Source organism: Aethalodelphis obliquidens, unplaced genomic scaffold, assembly GCF_003676395.1.
Source record: "Aethalodelphis obliquidens isolate GAN/ISIS:26980383/991018 unplaced genomic scaffold, ASM367639v1 scaffold8, whole genome shotgun sequence".
Lineage (NCBI taxonomy): Eukaryota > Metazoa > Chordata > Mammalia > Artiodactyla > Delphinidae > Aethalodelphis > Aethalodelphis obliquidens.
Genome location: NW_020837952.1, coordinates 35,802,635 through 35,826,183, shown reverse-complemented (window position 1 = coordinate 35,826,183; position 23,549 = coordinate 35,802,635). Strand labels below are relative to the sequence as shown.

Here is a 23,549-nt window from a genome sequence, read left to right as displayed (position 1 = left end):
CCAGAAATAGTCTTACAAAGTCAGCCAGAGCCTTCCAGAAAGCAAGGAACTAGGTAGATCCCACCTCACCATCACCTGACAATGTGTGCAGAGTACTAGACTAAATAATGCAGGAAGAGGAAGAAATATTAGATATTTTCATGGATATTTTATTCATCTATTTTTATTTCAAAGCATTTGAAAGATCTGAAACACTAGTGACAGGTAAGCAGCTTTCGAATCTAAGTAACTGAGAGATATCTGCCTTTTGACGTTCACCGATATCCCTTAGATGGGCCCAGTAACATCTGGGAACTTGTCCCAATCGATTTTCTCTTTCTATCACATGTGACACTGGATAATTTAACCTCTGTAAAGAGTGATGATCACTCTGATTGAGAATGTGTTAAAAGAATTAACAACATATAAAATCATCTAACACGCAGTGTGGACATTGCTGCTTAACAGAGCCAGTGTAGGAATTCAGATTCAGGCCTCTTTCCAGAAATGCTTCGGAAAGCAGCCTCTACATGATGTGGTAAGACTGCCAGCATGCAGGACTGCCAGGAGGAAATCGCTGCCTCCAAGATGGCCTCTCTACTGCTTGAGAGGTCTTGGTAGATTTCATACTTTACCTTGTATCACTGCTTCCATTACAAGTAAAGCTGGTCCCAAGAAAAATAATTCACACTGAGAACAAATTATTTGGAAGCAGGTATAGATGATGAGAGTAATGACTGAGAGTGCCCTGAATAGACGGACAAAGCAGTCTGAGGGAGGAAAGATGGGAGGGAAGCAGAAAGGGGAAGAGAGTTCTGAAGACACGCCATCTCCTCCGTCAGTTTGTCCAGAACCAAACCTGTTTCCGAAGTCTAGTACATAAAGCTATTCACCTCTGGTCATGAGGAAAGATTCCTGATGCACAGGTGAGAGCTAGATTTACATAACACATACCAGAATACAAAATGCAAGTTTTATCTTTCTCTAGAACTTCTGCAGTGTGAGTGGAAATGAAGAACGGAGATTTAATACAAATATATTTTCTCTCCATACCTATAATAAATCTCAGTTTCACAAACCATGTCAGGTACCAAAAGCCTAAAACAAATCTTGTACTCTGGGAGAAAATTTTTTTTTAATGTAATTTGATTTGTTTGGCTCTGATAGATAAAAGAGAAGAAAAGGAGCCTTCTTTTCAAAACACTCAGATCATATTTATGCATTATTTCTGGGCATCATTTTTCATAAATATTCATGCAAGAGGTTCATGGTTTGATTGCTCTCGAAGCTTTCCAAGCAATCAAAATATTTTTTTGGTTCTGTTTTGTTTTTTGCTTTTACTTACCCAACATTATACAGGTAAGGTTTTTGCAACATTTACTAAACTTCAGTTAACATTAGTGAAAATTGAAGAAAACAATTCAAGATATGCAAGGTTTGGGAAAATTACTTCTTATTAGAACATTTCTGAAATATCCATCTACAGTATCACTGTTTACATTAATGTCTTAATTGGTGAATTGGTTATAGATGAGATATGTTAAAACCAACTTTTTCCATTTAAAATTTTTTAGGTGACATATTTGCAATTATACCTCCTTTAACATAACTTCAAAAGCTTCATATACTCTGTAGTTTGAATTCTACTGCTTAATTTGAGTGATTATAAAATAATTTGGAGTTTTCAGAGACTGAGAAGCATTTCCCAAGGTTAGCTTTTCCAAACAGAAAATTGAGTATTATAAATTCCACCTCCCACAGACCAGAATTCACAACTATTGGTCAGGGGCAAACACCACTGGCTCTGCGTCCTCAGTCACTGTGTGCCATTTCACCAAGTAGGAGCCAAAGGTAAGTTTTTACACTTGCTTTCTTCTCAGGTTATACACTTTTTTCCCTACTATAATAACCTTTAAAAAAATAATTCAACTTGCTTTAATATTTTGTGGTGAACTTTGATTCAATCAGCTGGGTTTACTTTTGCTCTTTTTATATTTATATTATTCTTGGAAAATCCAAAATTCTGAATTAGCTTAGGAATTCATAACATACAGAAAAATAGTTGATCTTGAGAGCCAGGAGAATAAAATTAGATGCCAATAAAATTATAGTAGTTTCCAATATATTCCTTAAGTCAGGTGCCCTGACATGGAACACGTTCTTTGCCAGTATTGACAGGCACTATTGATTGTTATTGATTGAAATATTATGCAAAAGAAGAAAATGATAAGATTTCAGGTGTTTAAAATATACTGATTATATTACAATTTTCCATTTACAATGTCTTTTTAAGCTATATATTTTAAATTTTTATATAAGTATAAGCTATTAAGATGTCATTAAATGGTATAGAGCGGACAATATATTTAAAGTTTCAACAAAGACATTACATTAAATACCAATGTAAGTATTCGAAGGAAGGAACATGCTTTTTTAAACGATACATGGATATGTGTTCTTCATATTTCTAAGGTTCACAGACTGCCTTATTGATGATAGCTTTAGGGGATATGTCAAATGCAAGTAAACTCTAATATGCAGATATATATAATCAAACATAGAGTATGAAGTGAGAAAAAGAATAAGCAAGTGCATAAGTTTTTTGAACAATGAATGTTGCCAGAACTGTACAAGGAAATCTATATATTTTTTAGGTTAGTGGTGGCCACTGTTAATGCTTCCCATCTGAATATGGGAGAATGGTTTCTGAAAGATTTGCAAATCACACTGTTTTATTAAGTAGGACTTTGTTGATAATTGCATAAAACTGTTCCAAATCTGAGATCCTGCAAAGACCTCTGCAAAGGCAAGTAAAATAGAGGCTTAGTTTATCCAGTATGAATAAAAAACTTATTTGAAGAAAGCATAGGAAAGGATAAAAAGGAGCTCCTTGTACTACTTCCTATTCTCAGAGGAATTTCATATCCTTCTGCCTAAACCTGCTTCATAAAGACTTTCTTTCAAGTAACTGAAGGTCAATTTGTCTGCCAGTGCATTCAAGTTTGAAAGTAATATTTATCATGAATTCCTTTTTGTATGTGTGCATAGGTACAAACACCACATGTACTGTTCTTAAAGTAAACCCAAGGAGTGTATCCAAAATACAAAACCTTTAAAATTAGATATGCTTGATCAAAATTTTACAAATACTTTGCTTCCTCAATGAATGATCACTAGGTAACACTTTTCATAGGCCTAATTTAAATGTTTAAAATTAAACATAAGCGATTTTCTTCTAAACTAAAATGTATGCAAAGGAGTACATACAGAATTAAAATAATTAAAATTATAAGATCTTGACTGAATCTCCCCAAAGCATGATGTTACCATGGAAACTAAGAATAGCGTTTATTAAAGAATTACAAAACAAAAGATTGCTCTAATCCCATGTGTGTGCAAATCCTCCTCTAAGGAAAGCTTGCTAAATGGTGACTTTCAGACATGTATTCCTATTGATTCTGAGTTTAAACTTTAGATAGCCACTAAGGATTGAAATAAAACACTAAGGACTAAAAAGGAAAAGGACTAAGGAAAAAAATAATTTTCTTGTCTGCTCCATTTAGTTAAGACAAGCTTTGAAAATATTGCAGGAAACATTAATTTTATGTGTGTAAATATTAAATTATGTATGCATTAAAGACACCCAGAGGCAACAAAGAAGTAAAAGAAAGAAAAAACAAACCTTCATTATTTTGCCTGGAAAAAGCCCTAGACTTAAATGTACAAGAAGCAGTCCTAGCTGTATTACTAGCCAACTCTGTCTTGGTTTCCTCATCTGTAAAGTGGTGTGACAGTTGTAGTGATTAGCATCATCATCCTCATCATCCCTACATCCCAGAGTTTATGAAAGAATCTTAATGCTTAGTAAGTGGTAAAACTTTTAGATAATGTGAAGGCTTTTGTGAATAAGTATACCACAGTCTTTCTGCATACCATTTTCTCCATGTTTCTCTATAAAATAAAATCAATTTCACCATAATTCCAATATCTACTGTAAAAATGTGGATAGGTTTGTGAATTCATTTGAGCATCTGGCACCAATAGTCCTCGGAAGCCACACAATTTCATGTGCTATGTTTATAAATTATCCATGGAAAGAAAGCTACCAGCTTGAGTTTCTCAGTATTGACAGTGATTTATCATTCTTATTTAATGAAAACTATTCATAAGTTATTATCAATTAAATATGTATGTGTTTTAATATTTTATGATTAGGAAAGTTTGAAAAATGAAAACATTAGCAAGACTCATTCTGGGACTTGTCATCTTGGATGCTGCTGTGACCGCCCCAACTCTAGAATCCATCAACTATGACTCAGAAACCTATGATGCCACCTTAGAAGACCTGGATAATCTATACAACTATGAAAACATACCAATGGGTCAAGCTGAGGTAACTGATTCCTCCCACTCCTGAGACTTTTTAAAGCATTGTATGAGGAATTATTAGGGTTTCTTCTCTTTAAATAGATTTTTGTTTACTTATAAGTGGAGACGTTCCATCAATAATTTCATATTAACTTTTTCTCCAGAACATGTTCAATGTGATGGAGGTTAACATTGGGAAACTCTTTTGCTTTCTTTATACTTCACTTTGTTTTCTTTATATTTCCTCATAAAATTGAAAAATAAAAGTTTCTATCAAGTTAGAACAGAGAAAATTAGGGGAAGAGGCAATCAATGAGGAAAAGGTGAATTCAAATAGTACACATAAAATGATAAGGAAGTTTGGGAAGTTTGAAGTAAAGAAAAAAGACATGAGATTAAAATGTAATAGAAGAAAACTAAAAGAATGCAGAAAAAGGACAATGATTTGAAACTTTACTGTATTCCAAGCGCAAATACACTTCCCTAAATGACTGATTACCCTCAGCAGTAATGTAGGCATTGGCAAGGTTACAGACCATTACCTAAATCTGATATGACATGTTCCTAATTAAATGGTAGGCTTTTTACATAACTAAAGGATACAGACTAATTTTTCTGAATCAGAAAACAAGCAGATCTTGAAATGCTGGAGTCTAATGAATGTACAACATTGACAAAAACTAATTAAGTACAAATAAACCAAAAGGGAAATTACATCACCTTTACAAGATCAGAACATATTTGGGGCAGTCATTCAAGTGTAAATTTTCTTAGAATAACTACTTTTGACAACTAGGGAAATGAAATATTTAGACAAAAGCATGTATTTAAATTGCATGGGACTTAGATACATCTTTATTAAAATAGTAAACATTCTCATTATTGTTTATGTTGCCTTCTAAAATACAAGAATTAGATTTTCACAGTACAGTAGTTTTTATGTATTCTCCCCCTGCACTATTGTTTTCCTGTCTTTCTCTCTTTTGCCATCTGTCTCTCTCTCTCTCTCTTTCTCTTCCCCACTTTTTAGTAAAGTTTCAGGCTTGACAGCAGGCCACTTTTCTTCTGAACATTTAGTTATGACTCTGTCTTTAAGTCTTTATCAACATTCAGTGCTTGATTCATTTCACTGTGTGGCTTCTATTATGTGAAGGGCATTTTCTGTTGAGAATTTATAGTCATTAATACCAATCTTGCTATATGTGATCTCTGTATCTCTAATCTAATGCATCAATGTAGAGTATAAGAAGAAAGTTTTTCAGTGCTTAACTCATCTGCCCTGTTCCTTTTTCCATTTTGCAGAAATATTAAAAAAAAAAATTCAGTGCATATCTGCAGTTATCTACCAAATTAAATATTTTAATTTAAACTTATTTGTCATTCTTCCAAAAAATATTTCATTGGATTGGTGAGTACCATAGTGAATTCTTTATTTTAAGTAGGTCTGGGGAATTTGGATTCAAGGGTTTATTTATTCACTTCAGAAGACCAAATGCATAATAGAGGGACTACCATTTGAGACCAAGCCTACCCTAGGCAAAACTGTGAAGGAAGTGAATTTTATCTGCAGACTGCTTTTAAGCTATTCCTTGCTGTCAGGATCCTTTCTGTTGCCCAGGAGGCCCTAGACATTCTCATGAGAGTCTGAAGTTCTTCCTGCCATCAAGGAAAATTAAGCTAATATATATATACATATTAGCTTAATTATATATATAATATATATAATTATATATATTATATATTAGCTTCATTTTATTTATATATATGTATATATGTGTGTGTGTGTGTGTGTGTGTGTGTGTGTGTATATATATATATATATATATATATAAAAAGATGATTTATTATACAACCTTTCCTCAGTATTTGCTTATTCTGGAATAACCACCTTCCTGTAAGGTACTGAATATGTGGCATTGTATCCTTACACACCCTAGCCCTTACTTCATGCAAACATTTCTAATTTTCTTACTGGCTAAGCCAGACTCAGAAACCCTAACAACTGAGGGTTCCAGAAAGCCACTGATAATCCCTTGTAGTTGACTGAAATATACAAGTCAGCCCTGATTTAACAATCCTTTGTGGTGAAGTCATCATCAGCAAACTGGTTTTAGGTAGATGATAGATATGGATACAGATATAGATATATACATGTGCTATAATAAAACTATAACACATTTGAAAACATCAAATATACATAATTTTTTAAAGATATTTACAAAGTTGTTCCAACAGCAAAAATCAATCAACCAACGTACTCACCCACCACCTATTGGAAAAAATCCCAAAACAAACAAAATCAATATGATAAAGAAAATAAGATGACCTAAGGAAAAAAATTCAGAAATTTAACTCAGATCTCAACAACTTATTACTATAAATTCCTTACAAACAAACAACTAGCATGTAATTCCCTATGGGAAAATATGAAATAAAGCCAATACTTTCAGTCATGTGAATGGATTCTAGAATTTGGTTAACATGGCATGAATTTCTTGAATGCAGTCTTGTAAGTTCAGATTCTGGAAGGTCAAATAAACTTATTTATCTCGTCTTTATAAATTAAAGGCAGTGGTTGCACATGTTCTTGATCTTATGTGACACTTTTTGAGTGAACACTGATAACACACCCATATAAGGTCCAGTTGATGAAAAAGTTCATAGTGAATTATAGACATAGGGAATGATGGGATCAGATTCTTCAGTTTTTTGTCCTTGATGCCAAGAGTATGGTTCTGCATAATTTAGCCTAGAATTTATTTCAACTGTACAAAAGACAACTTTATATTCTAAAGTTGTAAATTTATAGGATAACTGCTTCTAAATGCCAATTTCTTTCTTTTAAAGTCGAAGACTTGGCATCTTATGCCAATAGAGTAGACCCTTTGGTCTAAACTTGGAATGATTAATACTTAAGGCCTTTGATATATGTGGTAGGTAGAATTCTAAGATGTGCCCTAAGTGGCCCATCCCCCGATGTGTCCATGATCTTTGTAATTGTTACCATCATGAATATATTGGGATATCACTCCTGTAATAGGTTATGTTATATGGCACAGTTGAAATTTAAAAAGGGAGATTATCTTGGTCTGCCTGACCTAAAGTCATGAGCCCCTTAAATCAGTGTCTTGAGGTTAGGGACAAAATTTGAAGCATGAGAGAAATTCAATGCAAGGGAAACTGTTTCTGGCTTTAAAGATATCAATAGATGGGTCTATGTTCATAACAAGAATGCAGGAATTCTCTAGATGCTGAGGAGAAGCTGACAGTCAGCAAGCATATAAGGATACAAGAAACTCAGTCCTAAAGATACAAGAAACTTCAAGTACTTCAAGTACTACATGAGGTTACAGCCCTGGCCATCACTTTATTTTGGCCTTGTGAGACCCTAAGCAGAGAACCCAGTCAAGCCATCCTTGGACTTCTGATCCACAGAAACTATCCGTTTAAAAATGGGTATAGTTTTAAACTGCGAAGTTTATAGCAATTTGCAATGCGGCAACAGAAAACTACTACAATGTAATGATTTAAACTTTTTTTTCTGAAAGCCAAATTTGAATTACTGTAAGGCTGCAAGGCTTCCATTTATGAGTCCAACAATTTATCTAGTCAGTGAACCAAACCACCCCTGATTCCCAGGGTTAGAATCTCAACAGAGCTTTATTGATTTCTATTGGTGGTAGTATATTCATTATCTCCTCAGTGGCTGGAAAAGGGTAATTGAAAGTATTGAAAGTTTTGAAAATTGATACTAAAAAATAATTGATTTTTTATTGATTGATTGAAAATTGATACTATTGTATCAATTGTAAAAATTGATACTAAAAAAACATTGGTCCTGACCATGAGTAATTTATTTTGCCCAGAAAAGTATTGAAAGTATTGAAAGTTTTGAAAATTATATGCAGCAATAGTATTTCAGACTCATGACTTATGTGATTTCTGATGATCTAGAATATCCAGGATCCACTGGATACTACGTTAGAAAAAGATTTTAGGCCCAACAATTCCATCATAATGTTCTATATTAGCCAGTGGATAACTTTGCTGGCATAACATAAAGTTGTTGCAATTTTTACTGAGCTTTCATTTTACTTTAATGATATGGATAGGAACTGGTTATAAGCCATAAGACCAAAATGCAGACGTTTTGCTTACTGATGAATACTAGCTAACCCTGAGCACTTCTTATGTGTCAGTAGTGTTCTAGGAATATCACATGTATTATCTCATTTATTCCTCCCCAAAAAACAATGAAGTGTCATTATTATTCCCATTGAATATAGATGAGGAAGGATATTGAGACAAAGAGCAGTTAAGTAACTTGACTAAGATTACAGTTATTCATAATGTATAATCATAGTGATGTTCTCATATCAGAAAATAATTTCCAACAGACTAATGAAAGATTATATTATCCTCCCTCCATTTTTTACCACTTTCTAATTGTCCTTTTAACTTGAACTGGTTTTGGTTGAGCTGAATGCCAGGTGCATTCTATACTGCACTCTTAGAAAGAAAAGCATTCTTCTATGGGTGAATAATGTGAACTAGAAGTAACATTTATAGACAACTGACTGTTATCTAATTACTGTAAGAAAAAAATGGCTTAGACTAACTACTTAGTCTATACTTGAAAGAATAATTGTGAATATGTATTTGCCAACATATATCTAAGTTATGAGTAATAACCTGAATATATGCATATATACGTATATAGATATATTTGGGAGTCTAGGATCCAGGGAAACATTTCCCTATTTTCCTTAAAGGGTTCACCAAAAAACTAAATAGTTCAAAATTCTGTATTCTTTGAGTGGCTTAAGTTGAGACTGCGTTTTTGACCAAGGCAGGTATTTGTTTCCATTTTCATGCTACAGTTTTTGGGTTATTGATTTTCCATTCCTCTTAGGTCTAAAAAAACATTGGTCCTGACCATGAGTAATTTATTTTGCCCAGAAAAGTACTCAGTGACTATATTAATATTTATGGAAGTTCTGCTGAAAGATATGAACTTCCATTCCTCCAGGAAATTCTCCTTGGCTCCAATCAGATAATTAGACTTCTCCTCACCTATATCACATTATTTAGTCTTACATAATTACCTCTACTTAAGTGAGCCTGCACTGTTCCTGCATCTTCAATAAATACCAGGAATGTTATACCCTGTGGTCCCATGAAGCACGTGATTGTATTTGCTGTAGGGTGGCGTGAGGGCATTTTCAACGCCACACAATGCTCTTTCATGAGAATGTGGAGGAACAGGTTGCAAGTTTTAAGGAATTTGTTTATTTTCTGGGCCATACACCTTGTAACTAAGTGTGCTTATCATTTTGCTCAGAAAAATGGCTCTTAATTGTTGCCTCATTCTTCCCTGGTGTCATATTATTTCCCACACCTTTATTTTCCTATCATCCTAATCTCCTCATGGAGATTTTTTTTGAAGTATTACCATACATGCTTTAAAAACTGTTGGTGGGAATGTAAATTGATACAGCCACTGTGGAGAACAGTATGGAGGTTCCTTAAAAAACTACAAATAGAACTACCATATGACCTAGCAATCCCACTACTGGGCATATACCCTGAGAAAACCATAATTCAAAAAGAGTCATGTACCAAAATGTTCATTGAAGCTCTATTTACAATAGCCCGGAGATGGAAACAACCCAAGTGTCCATCATCGGATGAATGGATAAAGAAGATGTGGCACATATATACAATGGAATATTACTCAGCCATAAAAAGAAACAAAATTGAACTATTTGTAATGAGGTGGATAGACCTAGAGTCTGTCATACAGAGTGAAGTAAGTCAGAAAGAGAGAGACAAATACCGTATGCTAACACATATATATGGAATTTAAGGAAAAAAAAAAAAGAAGAGCCTAGGGGTAAGACAGGAATAAAGACCCAGACCTACTAGAGAATGGACTTGAGGATATGGGGAGGAGGAAGGGTAAGCTGTGACAAAGCGAGAGAGAGGCATGGACATATATACACTACCAAACATAAGGTAGATAGCTAGTGGGAAGCAGCCGCATAGCACAGGGATATCAGCTTGGTGCTTTGTGACTGCCTGGAGGGGTGGGATAGGGAGGGTGGGAGGGAGGGAGACGCAAGAGGGAAGAGATATGGGAACATATGTATATATATAACTGATTCATTTTGTTGTAAAGCAGAAACTAACACACCATTGTAAAGCAATTATACTCCAATAAAGATGTTAAAAAAAAACTGCCTTATATACTTTCTGCAATGAGATAAGGTATGCATTCATAAGTAAATAACATTAACAACTAATTTAAAAAAACCACATCAGTAACAATTGGCCAATAGGAAATTTCTTGAATGAGGAATGCTTTTCTTGCTATTACTCTCCATTGATCTTAAAATGAAGGCCATTTTTTCTCTTTCACAGAAAGAACAAGTGGCTAGATTGTTTAAAATTAACCCTATAAAGAAAACTCCCATTGAAATAAACACATTCAGCTTCAAAAACAGCATTTATGGATGAAGAAGCTATAAGCTCATCAAAGGGATGAAAATTAAATTTAGTGAAGTTACAGGACTGGGAGAGAACTCAGTGAAGGCAGTTGTATCAAGTAACAATGGAGCAATGATTTCTTTTCTCTTGTCATAACAGGGTGTTATGCAACACATGTTATTATTCTTTTAGAATACATATTGATGGTCTGTAACACCTGAAATTACTTAAGTAGAATCAAACTAATTTAGGGCTACTTATAGAAATCAACATCCACTTTAGATAATGATATATAAGAAGGATCTTAAAATTAGGTTATCTAAGTATAATAAATTGGTATAGAACTTTGCTAATGCTAGAGGATAGTTTGTCTCAAAACTCATCTTTATATTTTCTGAGCAAAAAGTAATTAAATTACAGATATTTCTACAATTTATGTCCTCTGGTGAAAAAGGCTTGCAATACTTTTATCTTTATATTTGGAATTATGTCTCACTTTGGCCAATTTATACAATATGAGTTAAAGTTTCAAATATATGGTTGGCATATAAAATACCTCTTACTGGAAGAAGTAACTTGTTAAAGTGTCAGTCAGCCTGAAGTAAATATTCTTTTCAGGATATGGCAAAAAATAAAAGTTAATCTTTCTCTTTACCCTCCCTTTTCACTGAAGATGCTCTGGAGGATGAGAGGAAAGAATTTTGCTGATGATCTTTTAATACCGTTGTCTGACTGACTTTCCATAAGCTTCTTTCAAAAGCAGCATTAAACCATTTGATTCTTATGGTAAGCTATTTGAAAACCTTAAAAAAATGAAGCAACAAAAATGTACAATCATGCAGGCTCACAGGAAAAGAAAATTATTCATAGTATTTGCCAGTGATTTGTTTGTGTCTGTATCTGTATTATACATTATTTATGAGACCACAAATATAAGTTAATTATCATAACTGTCCCTTGAAATAAGACTTGTTATTACTATTATCATTATTATTAAAAACAATTAAGGATCAGAATGTTGCCCAAGGTTATTCAACTAGTAAGTTTCAGAGTAAAATTTAAACCAGGTTCTTTTAACGTCAAACTAGAGAGACCCTGGCACTAAAATCTCCATTATTTTCCTGTTCCTTCTCTTTCATCTATACTTCTTTTAGCTGTGTCCAATATTGAGGTTTATTTTCTCTGAAATTAAGTAATTTGATTATTAGGAATCAGAAAAAAATTTTCAAGTGATTGCAATTAACACACTATCTAAGCAACTCTCTTAGCTGTCAAAGTATTTAAGGGAGAGACAGGACAGATGATCCTTCTGAACTGAAAGCAGCTTTGTCAAAAATATGGGGACTGAGCAATCTTTGCCAAACACATTTCTTCCTCATTCATTTTCAAGATAAAGTAGAAAATAAGATACAGCTTTCACTGCCAATGTTCATGGTCACATTCTTTTAGATAATTAACATGAATCATTTAAATCAGTTTGAGTACCAGACTTATGCTTAGAGCAGAATTTCACTGCACTTAGCATACCTACATGCCAGCATGTGGAACCCACAAGAATAATCTTTAGTAACTCAGGCCGAATGGCCCAGGGCCTTTTAACATGTTCAGAAACCAATTTCTGATATAATGATAACAACATAGAACACTTTCAAGACTGAGCAGCAAGTGGTGGGATAATTTAGGAGAAAGATAAATTTAAAATTGTTTTGTTTTACAAATATCTTACTTAGTGTTAGAGTAAAAATCCAAATAGCATTCTGGATTTCGAAGACTAACAAAAAGGGAGATGGGCCTATAATTTAAATATTATGTGCTGAGGAACTGAGCTTATTGGTTAGGTATAGACTGGCAGGGTGGCGACCCTAAACTAAGCAAATAAACAGATGAGGACTTTTGCTTCTCACTCTGGCTTTGCCTGGGCACTTAAATCATTACCACACACACTACAAAGAATGGTGGGAGAAACCACTAGCTTTGGGTGTTGCTCATGTGCACACCCCATTCATCCTTGAGAGCCAGTTTTTCACAGTGTTGAGTGACATGGGCTATGGAGTCAGTCTCCTCATGTGTGAGTCCCAAGTCCGTCACACCAACTGTGTGGCCTTGGACAGTCATACAACTTCCTATTTATAAGATAACTCGTGAGAATTAAATTAAAAACTTAACGGTTTAACTTAGAACCTGGCACATAGCAAATATTCAATAAATGTTACTTTTACCATGGAATCAGTCATTGAATCAACAGCCATGGAAGCTTATGCACTGGTGATCAGAGAAGCCGTCAGGGAAGGGATGGGATTTGCGCTATAATGAAGACTAACTCTACTGGGCATGGGTTCACCTTGCATCCACTTCCCAATCTCTTGCTGAGAGCCAGGAACAGAAGCAGGTAAATCAGACCAAGTCCTTCCCTGTCCCTCAGTATCCCTCAGTCTAGTTATCTTATAAACACACAATTTCAACACAATAAAGGAAGTGAAAAAATAAGAATAAACAAGATCAGTAGTTATTGGGACATAAGGTTTCTATGAGTTCAGTCACAAAATATATACATATGCTGAGAAATTATGTCTCCAAACCTGCCATTATTTTACTTATATGTTTATCTACCACCTTTTTTGGAACAGTATGTAAGTCTACTTACATGAATAAAAGCTATAATACAGAAATAGATATATAAATATATATAATAAATATAAATATAGATAAAAGATTAAATATAAGCTACATACAATATTATCTCATAAAATGGTTTATAATATATATAATATAGAGTATATTATATTCTCCATATCACATCTTATATTGTATATTATTAATTATGTGTTATATTACATTATAGTATAAAAATATAAATTAGGAGAGTGAGGCAAAGAAAAAATAATAGTTGAGAAAATAATATGAAGCCAGGGGCCAAGTACATATTTGAAAATGCATACCATTTTGTATTATGATACATATAGAGACTTATAATATTGAAGTTTTCTGGGCAATAGTGTTAGGTTTTAAGGAACCTCATATGTGCTTCTGCTATGCCCTACCTAACTTTAGAATCAACTGAGGGACAGAAATGGGACTCAGACAAATAACATTCAAAATATCCCCTTTATTACTGATAAAGGCTAGGTTGTAATATATGACTTAGGTGTGAAGCAACTATGGGCTTCTTAATACAAAACTTCAGAAATAGACTAGGTCATCAGTCACAGGCAATGCTGGCCAACCACAGGCCTCAGAATACAGTAAACCTTCGTGCATGCACTGAGGGGCAAACCAGAACTTATGCTCCTGACAGGCAGGCGACTCCCCTAAAGAAGAAGATGAACCACTCAGGCCAAGCTCCTCTCACTCACCAAGTACCCTCGTCTTTCTTCCTCTCATAGGAGGAGTGAGTAAAGGGGCCCACAGAGGATACACCCACTCCCCACCACGGTGGCCTCTCAAGCCATCGGCCTTGCCCGGTAGGTTCAGTTTAGCTTTCCATGTCGAGAGAGAAAAGCAGCCCATGTCTTAGGACAGTCACTGCTACCTTCATGAGGCCTGCCCTCATGCCAGCTGGCACTCTTAGATGTCCTCTGGAAGTCTGTAGATTTTGACCCCAGAAAACTCTGAAGTGGATCCAAGAACATCAGTGAATTTATCTCAAAGGCCTCTCTGCACCTAAGATTGAAATTTCACTCTCAGTTCTACGTTCTACCTCAAATTATATCAAGCCACATTATCTAATATCAGAGTTTATGAGAGTTTCTGCAATGAAATGAAATGCTAAGTAAATACACTCCAATAAGACAATTCCAGAAACAGAGAGGACACAGATTAGCATATAGCTCTCCTACCTCTATAAAGTTTTTGAGGAAAAATTAAAAACTGCACGTTAATGTCTCTTACATATTAAAGTCTAAACTTGTTTAAATCCAAAGATATTGCTGTACAAAGTCAGAATTAGTTGCCTTGTGATTTAAAAGTCCAAAGAATATGCAGTCCCAAACTCCCCTTTCTCAATTTCTTTTGCTTCATCCCAGCTAGATGAATTCTTTTTGCTTGGGTCAAGCTGGCTTCTTTCAGTAACTACAACCTGAGTAGCCTCTACTAGATACAGATGTAGTTCTTCAGAGGCACATAAATTGCTATTTGTTCATTACCAAGTCTCCCATGGCCTTGATATTTAAAGAGAATGAAGCATTAATTGCACATACAATATTATCACATTATCGACCTTAACCCCCATCAAATTTTTAAAAACCAGATAATCCTGAGTCCCTAAAATAGTTATTCTAGGCAAGAGTATATTCCCCAAACCAGTACATACTGTCCAGAGACCAAGAAGAGAGTTGATGGTACCTGAGAAGTTGGAACATGGAAGAAATCTTGGTTTGACCTCATCCAGATGTTGGTCAGCATATGTTCATTGTCTCTAGTCTGCACAGTTAGAGCTCAAGTACAATTGGGAGAAATCTCCCACCAGGAGTTAAATTATGGCACTGTTTTACCATTATTAGAGCAGCTGTTCTCAAAGCGTCAGCATCTCCTGGGAGCTGGTCAGGAATGCTAATTCTCAGGTCCCACTCCAAACCTAACAAATCAGAAACTCGAGAGGGGGGCCCAGTGATCAATGATTTAACAAACTCTCCATGTCATTCTGATGCACCTACGGTATGAGCAGCACAACATCCCCAAACACAAGCTCTTCTCTCAGAGTATTATTGGAGATATTCCTGTTTCTTAGCACAGTTTTTATACATCCTGTTATCTAGCACAGGTGATTGACGGCAGGCCCAATTACCAGGTCCGTCTTAGGCTTCTCTTTTTTTCTGCATACTGCCTTTGAATTCCCATTTTCCTGCTAAGCCCTGGTATTCTGGTACCTGGTGTTGCATTGAGTATGTGTTCTGTCAAGTGACAGATTCTGTTGTAAGCAAGGATTTTCAGCCAGGGGTTTCTCTAGTCTGGAAGCTGTGTGCCCCAGGGCAGGGGCTTTTACTCTTGCTTCAGGCTGTGGAATTCAAGAAATCCGCCTCCCAGAGAGTTTCCACTTCTTCCCCATGTTTTTGTTTTGTTTTGTTTTGTTTTTCAGCTGGAGAATCAACCTCAGCAGATTCCTGAACTGAAACTGCTGTTGATGTTTCTGATGCCTGTGGTCCTTGGGAGGCTAGTAAAAAACAATCCTTCTACCATATTCTCATCAAGACCTTACTCAACATTTCAAAGTTTCAGGACTTAATTAGCATTTCTGTCTCCCAAGTCCTATTCTGCGGAATTAATTTCCCCTCTAGTGTAGTGGTTCTTGACCTCGGCCATATGTTTGAATCATCTCTAGAGTTTTAAAACATTTCAATGCCTAGACCACACCCTAGACTATTAAAATCAGAATCTCTGGGGGTAGGACCCAGGTGGGGTATTTGACGTCCCTCAGCTATTCTTTTAGTGTGTCAGGTACTATTTTTTTAACCAGTTTAATATGCTTTTCAATTTGGTCCCTTTACTTCTCTAGTACTGTGTGCTAAATGACAGCCTTTTTCTCTTTTCTTTCTGGTCCAGATTTTTGTTTTACTGACATAGTCCTCCAGATTTTGTCTTGTGGCATCTTCCACAGAGACATTAAAAAATCAGTAAATTACAAATCTGCCAAAAGTAAATAACATTGTTCAAAAAATCTTTGGAAATCTTCATATTTCTGAGTTGGATAATCCTATCCTGGACATGTTCTCCTACCATACTAATTTCTAACCCCAGATGGGACCTGACCTCTTATTGCCCTACATAGCCTTTTTCTTAAATGCCTAATTTTCATTAGACCCTCCCTAATTCCACAAATTTCTCATTCTAACACTCCTAGGCCAAGTTATGGTAAACCTTGTCTTGAGTTTGCTAGGAACAGAGAGGCTTCCACTGTTAAGGTACACGCACACACACGCACTGAAATAATTCAAGAATTACTACTTGGCAATGTTGTCATCCATCAGGTTGTACAATTATTGGCTTGTGATGTCAGTGTACTCCACATAAGATGCAGATTGGCGGGCCCCAAAGGATAATCACAGTGACAGCATATCAATATCTTTGTTAACATTCAATACGGGCTTTAAAGAGGTAAATGGTATATATGCAAATATATTAAACACTCCATTTCTTAATTCATACAAGGAGAAAAGCAAATAAAATATATCTAAAAGATATTGAGGATTGATCAACTCTTTTTTAAGTGTGTTTTCTCTGGAGTTATGATATCAAAACTCTGATCAAAGACATAAACATGAAAGAAATCAAATACAGAACATTTAAGATAAAAATCCTTCACAATAACTATATTGAATCTATAACATATATAGAATGGAAATTGAAGGGGATCCGTACATTTTTGTACTGAGATTAAAAAGGAAGATCAGGGCTTCCCTGGTGGCGCAGTGGTTGAGAGTCCGCCTGCCAATGCAGGGGACACGGGTTCGTGCCCCGGTCTGGGAGGATCCCACATGCCGCGGAGCGTCTGGGCCTGTGAGCCATGGCCACTGAGCCTGCACGTCCGGAGCCTGTGCTCCACAACGGGAGAGGCCACAACAGTGAGAGGCCCACGTACAGCAAAAAAAAAAAAAAGGAAGATCACAGAGTGAAATATTGCCAAAGCCAATTAACTGTTATTCAGCAGCCCTCTCCTATTGGCAGGAGGACATCTATCATGTTAGACTGCAGAAACTTAACGATAGTCAGCAAATCTAAGGATTTCGAACCCTTGAAAGACAGCCCTTCCTTTACATTATGCTATTATAGAGCTGATATACCCAGGTTCTGCTCCTACAAACTTCTGATTGTAATCAGGCCCCCAAGTGAAGCTACAGAGACTACAGAGAACATATTGGTGGCAATAACAGGGTTCAGGTTAGCATCCTGGTTTAGTACAGTCTTTGGAATTTGTTTAAAGTAATTCTTCCCCTGAGAGATAAAAGTCAGGTTTCTAAATTTGTAAAATTTTTCAAGCCTTTACCACTGAGACTGTACATGAGGAAAAAAAATAATGTAATAACTATCTATTTTGAAGGCAATTGGCTACTAGCTGCTCCTCCCTGGGACATCCTCCAAAATGCACGTTTTCTTATTCAAAATGTCTATAATTACGTCTGATAAATACATCATCAACATCATCATCAATGAATAGCAGTTGTATGCAGAGAAGTTCTACATATTAAAAGGCACAGCTTGTTACAGTTTGTGCCTCAATAAAGTCTGTGTTAGAAGGAACAATTTGCTTTGTGTTAGGATGGGAAAGATTGAAACTTAAAAAAAATACTAAATTACTTCACCATAAAATAAAGAGCTAGCATTTGAAAGGTTCTAAATATCTTGGTTTTCAGTCCAACTTCTTTGTTTTCAATTACTGTGATTGACTGTCTCTCCCTACCCCCATCCTCATGAGATTACTGATTTCAGCCTACACTAAATTGTCCTGGCATCCTTACTTGGGGAACAAGGGCAGTAAGGGGAAAGGGAACATGAACTGACTTTGCTATTAAATAGTGTTTCTACAGCCTTTGCCAAAGTTCCCTACCAATATTATTTGGAGACATTCAATTAGAACTAGATGATACATTTTGTGAGAACTAAGATGTTGGAAACCTATTAAGTTTCTGGAGTCTAAGGGGATGATGGTGAACAGAGTCCTGAATAAACTGGGATAAAACTGAAGTAAAAAATCTTTCTGGCAAGTAAAAATGAAATATTGCCATGTTCTGACAACAAGGAAAGGAAATGAGAAAATAAACATGTGAACAAAGAAAAACATGCTGAGGTCCCAGAAGAGACACAGATTAGGGAGGGTATGATTAAACGGAAACTTTAAATCATCAGCTTTTGTTTCTTTTGCATTAAATTTTTCACTTAAACATTGCACTGAATACAAAGAAGCATTACCATTTAGAGTTATTTATGAAGAGTAACCATACGTTAGGATAGATTAAAAGAAAAGGAAGCATTTACATGTTTTTGTCAATACATACATATCTTAGCAAGTCAATATCAAATGTTATGATTATTATATGCTATTTTGATTAAACAAAAAGCCATTAACTAATTTTGATTTTGACTTGCAGATATTTATTCATTATATAGATTTATTAATTTTGACTTAATAAAATACTGAGATTTAAAAATAAATTGAAACAATGGTGAATTCACTAAAAAAGTGATATAATATTTCAGTAAGTACTATACCAAATAACCAAGATCAAAGAACAGTTGTTTGTAAAAGAGAAATCAGGGAGGATAGAGAGACAAAAAAATGTGCATTTATTTTTTCTAATGTCAATGATATGTGCTAAATAGCTCAACCCCCAAAATATTAGAAACTGTTCCATCAGTTTAATTAGGAAACACATAAGAAAACAAAAATTGAAAAGGTCTATATTAGGGCAAGTTACATTAGCAGCTGTAACAAGCAATTCAAAATCCCAATGGCTTAACACAATAAAAATTTATATCTTGCTGACATGACTACCCAATGCAGGTCAATGAGTTTACTGTCTTCCAAGTAGTTATTCAGGGATTCGAACATCTTTCATGCTAGAACGTCACCATCCTCACCTTTGTCACAGTGGATCTTCTGTTGACAGATTAAGGGAAGAGAAAGAATATGAAGAAAGTATGCTTATTCTTCACTGAATTTGACCAGATGCTGCACATGACCTTCTCTGCCCGTCAGTTGGCTAGAACTAGCCAAATGACCCAAGCTAGAGACAAATAAATTGGAAAATTTATTTTAACTGAATGCCCAGGAGGAAAACGAGATGATTTGGTGAATATATGAAATTGTCTTAGCCATCATGCTTAACCAGACTAGAGTTTCATTCTACATAATACTTATTTCTCACAAAAGTGAGAGAAAATTATAATAAATGCGGCTTGAATTTTACACTCTGCCTACATCCCTGTTATGTGATTTCTTTTTATACTTGTCAATTTCAGGGAATGACTGGCTGCCAAGTGCTACCACCGGGCAACATGGCCTTGGTAGGGTGTTCAGCCTTCAGGGTCAGCAACTGACTAACATGATCAGTCACCATCAGAGCTGATGGTAGGTCGATAAATGACACCAAGAAAAAAAAAATCACGTGAGGCTTAAAATGTGTACAAGGAAGTCCATTTATGAATTTATAATGTGAAGTCATTCCCAGCGATGACAATGCTCACTTTTCCTATCCAGAGCTCCTCTTCCTCAGAATGAAGATATTTAAGAAGTTAGATTACTCAGCATGATTTTTTTTTTTTTTTTGGCTGAGTACAGAGTCAGTAAATGTTAAGGGCGTTGTGCAGTTCTGTGGCAACGATAATCAAGTTCACATCCTGGCCTTACTACATAGAAGCTATGTGACCTCAGGCAGTTTATTTAACCCTCCCTCCTTCCATCCTCAGTTTACAAATCTATTAAATGTGCACAATTATTGGTACAGATTTTTGTGCTGTATATGTGGCTATTTAACTAATATCTATTTCCCCACGAGGGTTAATGTTATATACCTTATTGTTGTTTTTTCATCATTATATTTGGTGGCTTAAAACAACCATTTATTTAGCTCACAATTCTGCAGTTCAGCAATTTGGGCTGTGCTGTGCTTCTAGTTTGCACTGGGCTCACTCATATATCCCCAACCAGCTGTTGGGTTGGTTCAGGGATGGATGGACTAGGTGGGCCTCAGCTTACATGGCTTTCCTGTACTCCATATGCTCTGTCATTTTCCAACAGGCTGGAGCCAGCTCATTCATATGATGACTGGGCAGGGTTCCTAGAGATCAAATGAAAACATGAAATATTTCTGGAGAACTACCCTCAAAACTGACACAACAATACATTCTGTTGACTGAAGCAAATCAGAAGGCCAGGCTAAATTCAAAATTCAAGGGATGAGAAATGACCCTCTACTTCTTGATTGCAGGAGTTGAAAAGTCATGTTGCAAAGGATCTTAGAAAAGGAATAATTGCAACAATCCAAAAAAACCACACAAATCTACCATGAAATCAATGGTGGATGTGCCAAAAGAAGTACACAAAGCTCTGAGAGCCACTCATCAAACATGTTTGTCTAAGTCACAAAGATCATGAGATGTTTCCTTGAGGAAGTAAGACCTGAACTAGATATGAGGGGCAAATAAGCGATTACAAGGCAGCTTTGGGAGGTGGTGGATATTATCTAATATCTTGATTGTGATGACGGCATCACAGATGTTTGCATATATCCAAACTCATCACACGGTACACATTAAATATGTGAAGTTCTTTGTATAGCAATTATACTTTCAATAAAGCTGTTAAAAATAAAATAAGGGAAAAAAAGCTGGGGAGTGGAGGGAGTTCCAAGCAGATGACTAGTGCATTCAAATGTCCTATAGAAGAAGGAACATGGAGAGTATAAGAAACAAAAGATGGCCAGTGTAGCAAAAGAAAACAATTGGCAGGAGTTGAAGGCAGAGGACACTTGAAGGGCAAACCATGCAGGACTCTGTGAATCAAAGAGTTTTAAATTTATTTTAATAATAATAGCAAACCTTTCCATGGCACTTACTATGTGTCTGACATTATTCTAAGTGTTTTATGTGTATTAACGATTTCATCCTAACACCGCTGTAATATTTATATCAGGATTTTACAAATAAAGAAACTGAAGTTCAGGGAGGTAAAGTAACTGCCTAAACAGCAAGGCTAGATTCAAACTCATCTAGTCTGGATCCTTCCTCATAATCAATACGTTGCAGTGCTTCTTCAAGGCCATTGTTCTGTTGGTTATCAAGAGCAATAAAAAGCCACTGAAGGCTTTCAAACAGGGGTGGACATGATCAATTTTTAAGAGTTTATTCTCACTGAAGGTTGAATATATAGTAGAGGAGGTCCCAACTTCCTGTAAGTAGACTATGACTGTATTTCAAGCAAGAGAACAAAGTAACTTAGATTATGGTGATGGTAATAGGGAGAAAAAACAATGGTGTTTATAGATGTTTAGAAAATATTAATGATGGGTAAAATGGACAGTTGATCATCACTTAAGTGTAATGTTTGGCACAGACATTCAGTCTGGTTGATTAGACAATTATAAAGACTGGTGAACCTTCTATCATTTACAAATTCACTTATTCATTTAGTGATCCTTTCACTCATTCATAAAGATAGGAATCAAATCTGAGTAACAAATTCTTTCATAGCATTCTTTCCATCACACGTATATTACATTTTCATTGAGTTCCTCATTGGAAACAGTGCAGATTAAACGCAGAGATGAAAAAATATTAAAATATCAAAAAACAAAATACATTCGTTTTTATTAATTCAAACACAATGCTTAACAGCACAAATGGTTTGTGACTGCTCTGAACACGTGTGAGCCGCATGCTCAACAAGAGGTCTCTACGGAAGGAATCAGTGGTGAATGAGCCAGTTAGGAAGAAGTGTGACTGCTGTTTCTGAACATACTCATTTTTCATATTTTTACTCTGAAATTAAGATAAATAAGAGGCTTAACGGTAGTAATATGGTTAATATGGATGTATGGATCACTTATATGTGCTTTTTGCTAAGGGACAAATGGAGATTTGATTGAAATTTGTTTTCTGTTTTTTTAAGTTAATTTTCATTGGAGCATAGTTGATTTACAATGTTGTGTTAGTTTCAGGTGTCCAGCAAAGTGAATCAGTTATACATATACATATATCTACTCTTTTTTAGATTCTTTTCCCATATAGGTCATTACAGAGTATTGAGTAGAGTTCCCTGTGCTATACAGTAGGTCCTTATTAGTTATCTGTTATATATAGTGTGTATATGTCAATCCCAATCTCCCAATTTATCCACCCCCCCCTTTATGTTATTGTCACTTAAAATGTTGCTGAGCACTTTTATAGGAAGATTCTTCTATGGGCAACTTTGCTGACTATTGGAGAATAAAAGTCTCAAATCTTTTGCAGTATTATTAATAACAATATAAATATTGCCGGTAAAAGTCTGAGTACACATCATCTGGTACAAAAAACTGTAACTGACTCACTTTCTATTGAGATTCCTTATTTCTCCAGGAGCAGAAACTTCATCTAAGACACCTCGGGGTCATTTCAGCCCTGATTTTCCTGAGATTGCACTGAGGTGCTGGGTTGCTTCTGTGGAGTCAAGTCTGTGCTGGGTGTGGAGGCTGAGGCAGGGTGGAGGACTCCTCTTGGCACTATGATCTCTCCAGCCTGCCATCTGGTGAGATGTCACTCTACCCAGGTCACTGTCTATGCGCTATGCATTTGTCATCCCTGGTAGAGATACACCTCTCTCGTGGACGCGGAAAGTGCTTCTAAACGCAGTCCGCATGGCATCAGTCATCTAAAGGACAGTCAGTAAACAAGAGAATAGAATGAGACGAAAATCAACTCAAAGATGTACCCTGCTGGTACTGGGTCAAGAAGATAAGCAAGTGCAGTGATAGCTAAGCTCAAGGTCACATGTGGGAGTGACCCTGTATTGTGTTTTTAAACTTTAGGGAAATATAATGATTAGATCAAAAAGTCAATTCAGTAGGGAGCAAGTCTGAGTAAAATAAGGCGGCAAAACGAAAAAGAGTGGAGAAAAACTCCAAAAGAATGAATACTTATATCAGAGGCTCAGATGTTTGCATTTGAGTGTTTCCAATTGTAGCCTGAGAAAGGGGGGCAGGGATATTTTCTGGCCATTTGTGTTTATTCCCCAATTTAGGTTTCTG

The 23,549-nt window shown here is 35.6% G+C and overlaps 1 protein-coding gene across 1 annotated transcript in view; it reads left to right on the top strand.

Annotated features, from left to right (window-relative positions):
• The first annotated feature begins 1,750 nt into the window (after nt 1-1,750).
• Nucleotides 1,751-23,549, top strand: part of EPYC (epiphycan) — a 38,422-nt gene continuing 16,623 nt past the window's right edge. The window contains exons 1-2 of the mRNA XM_027108251.1: nt 1,751-1,830; nt 4,195-4,372. Coding sequence (XP_026964052.1) covers nt 4,208-4,372 — 165 coding nt within the window. The 5' untranslated portion in view covers nt 1,751-1,830; nt 4,195-4,207. The remainder of the gene's footprint in view (nt 1,831-4,194; nt 4,373-23,549) is intronic.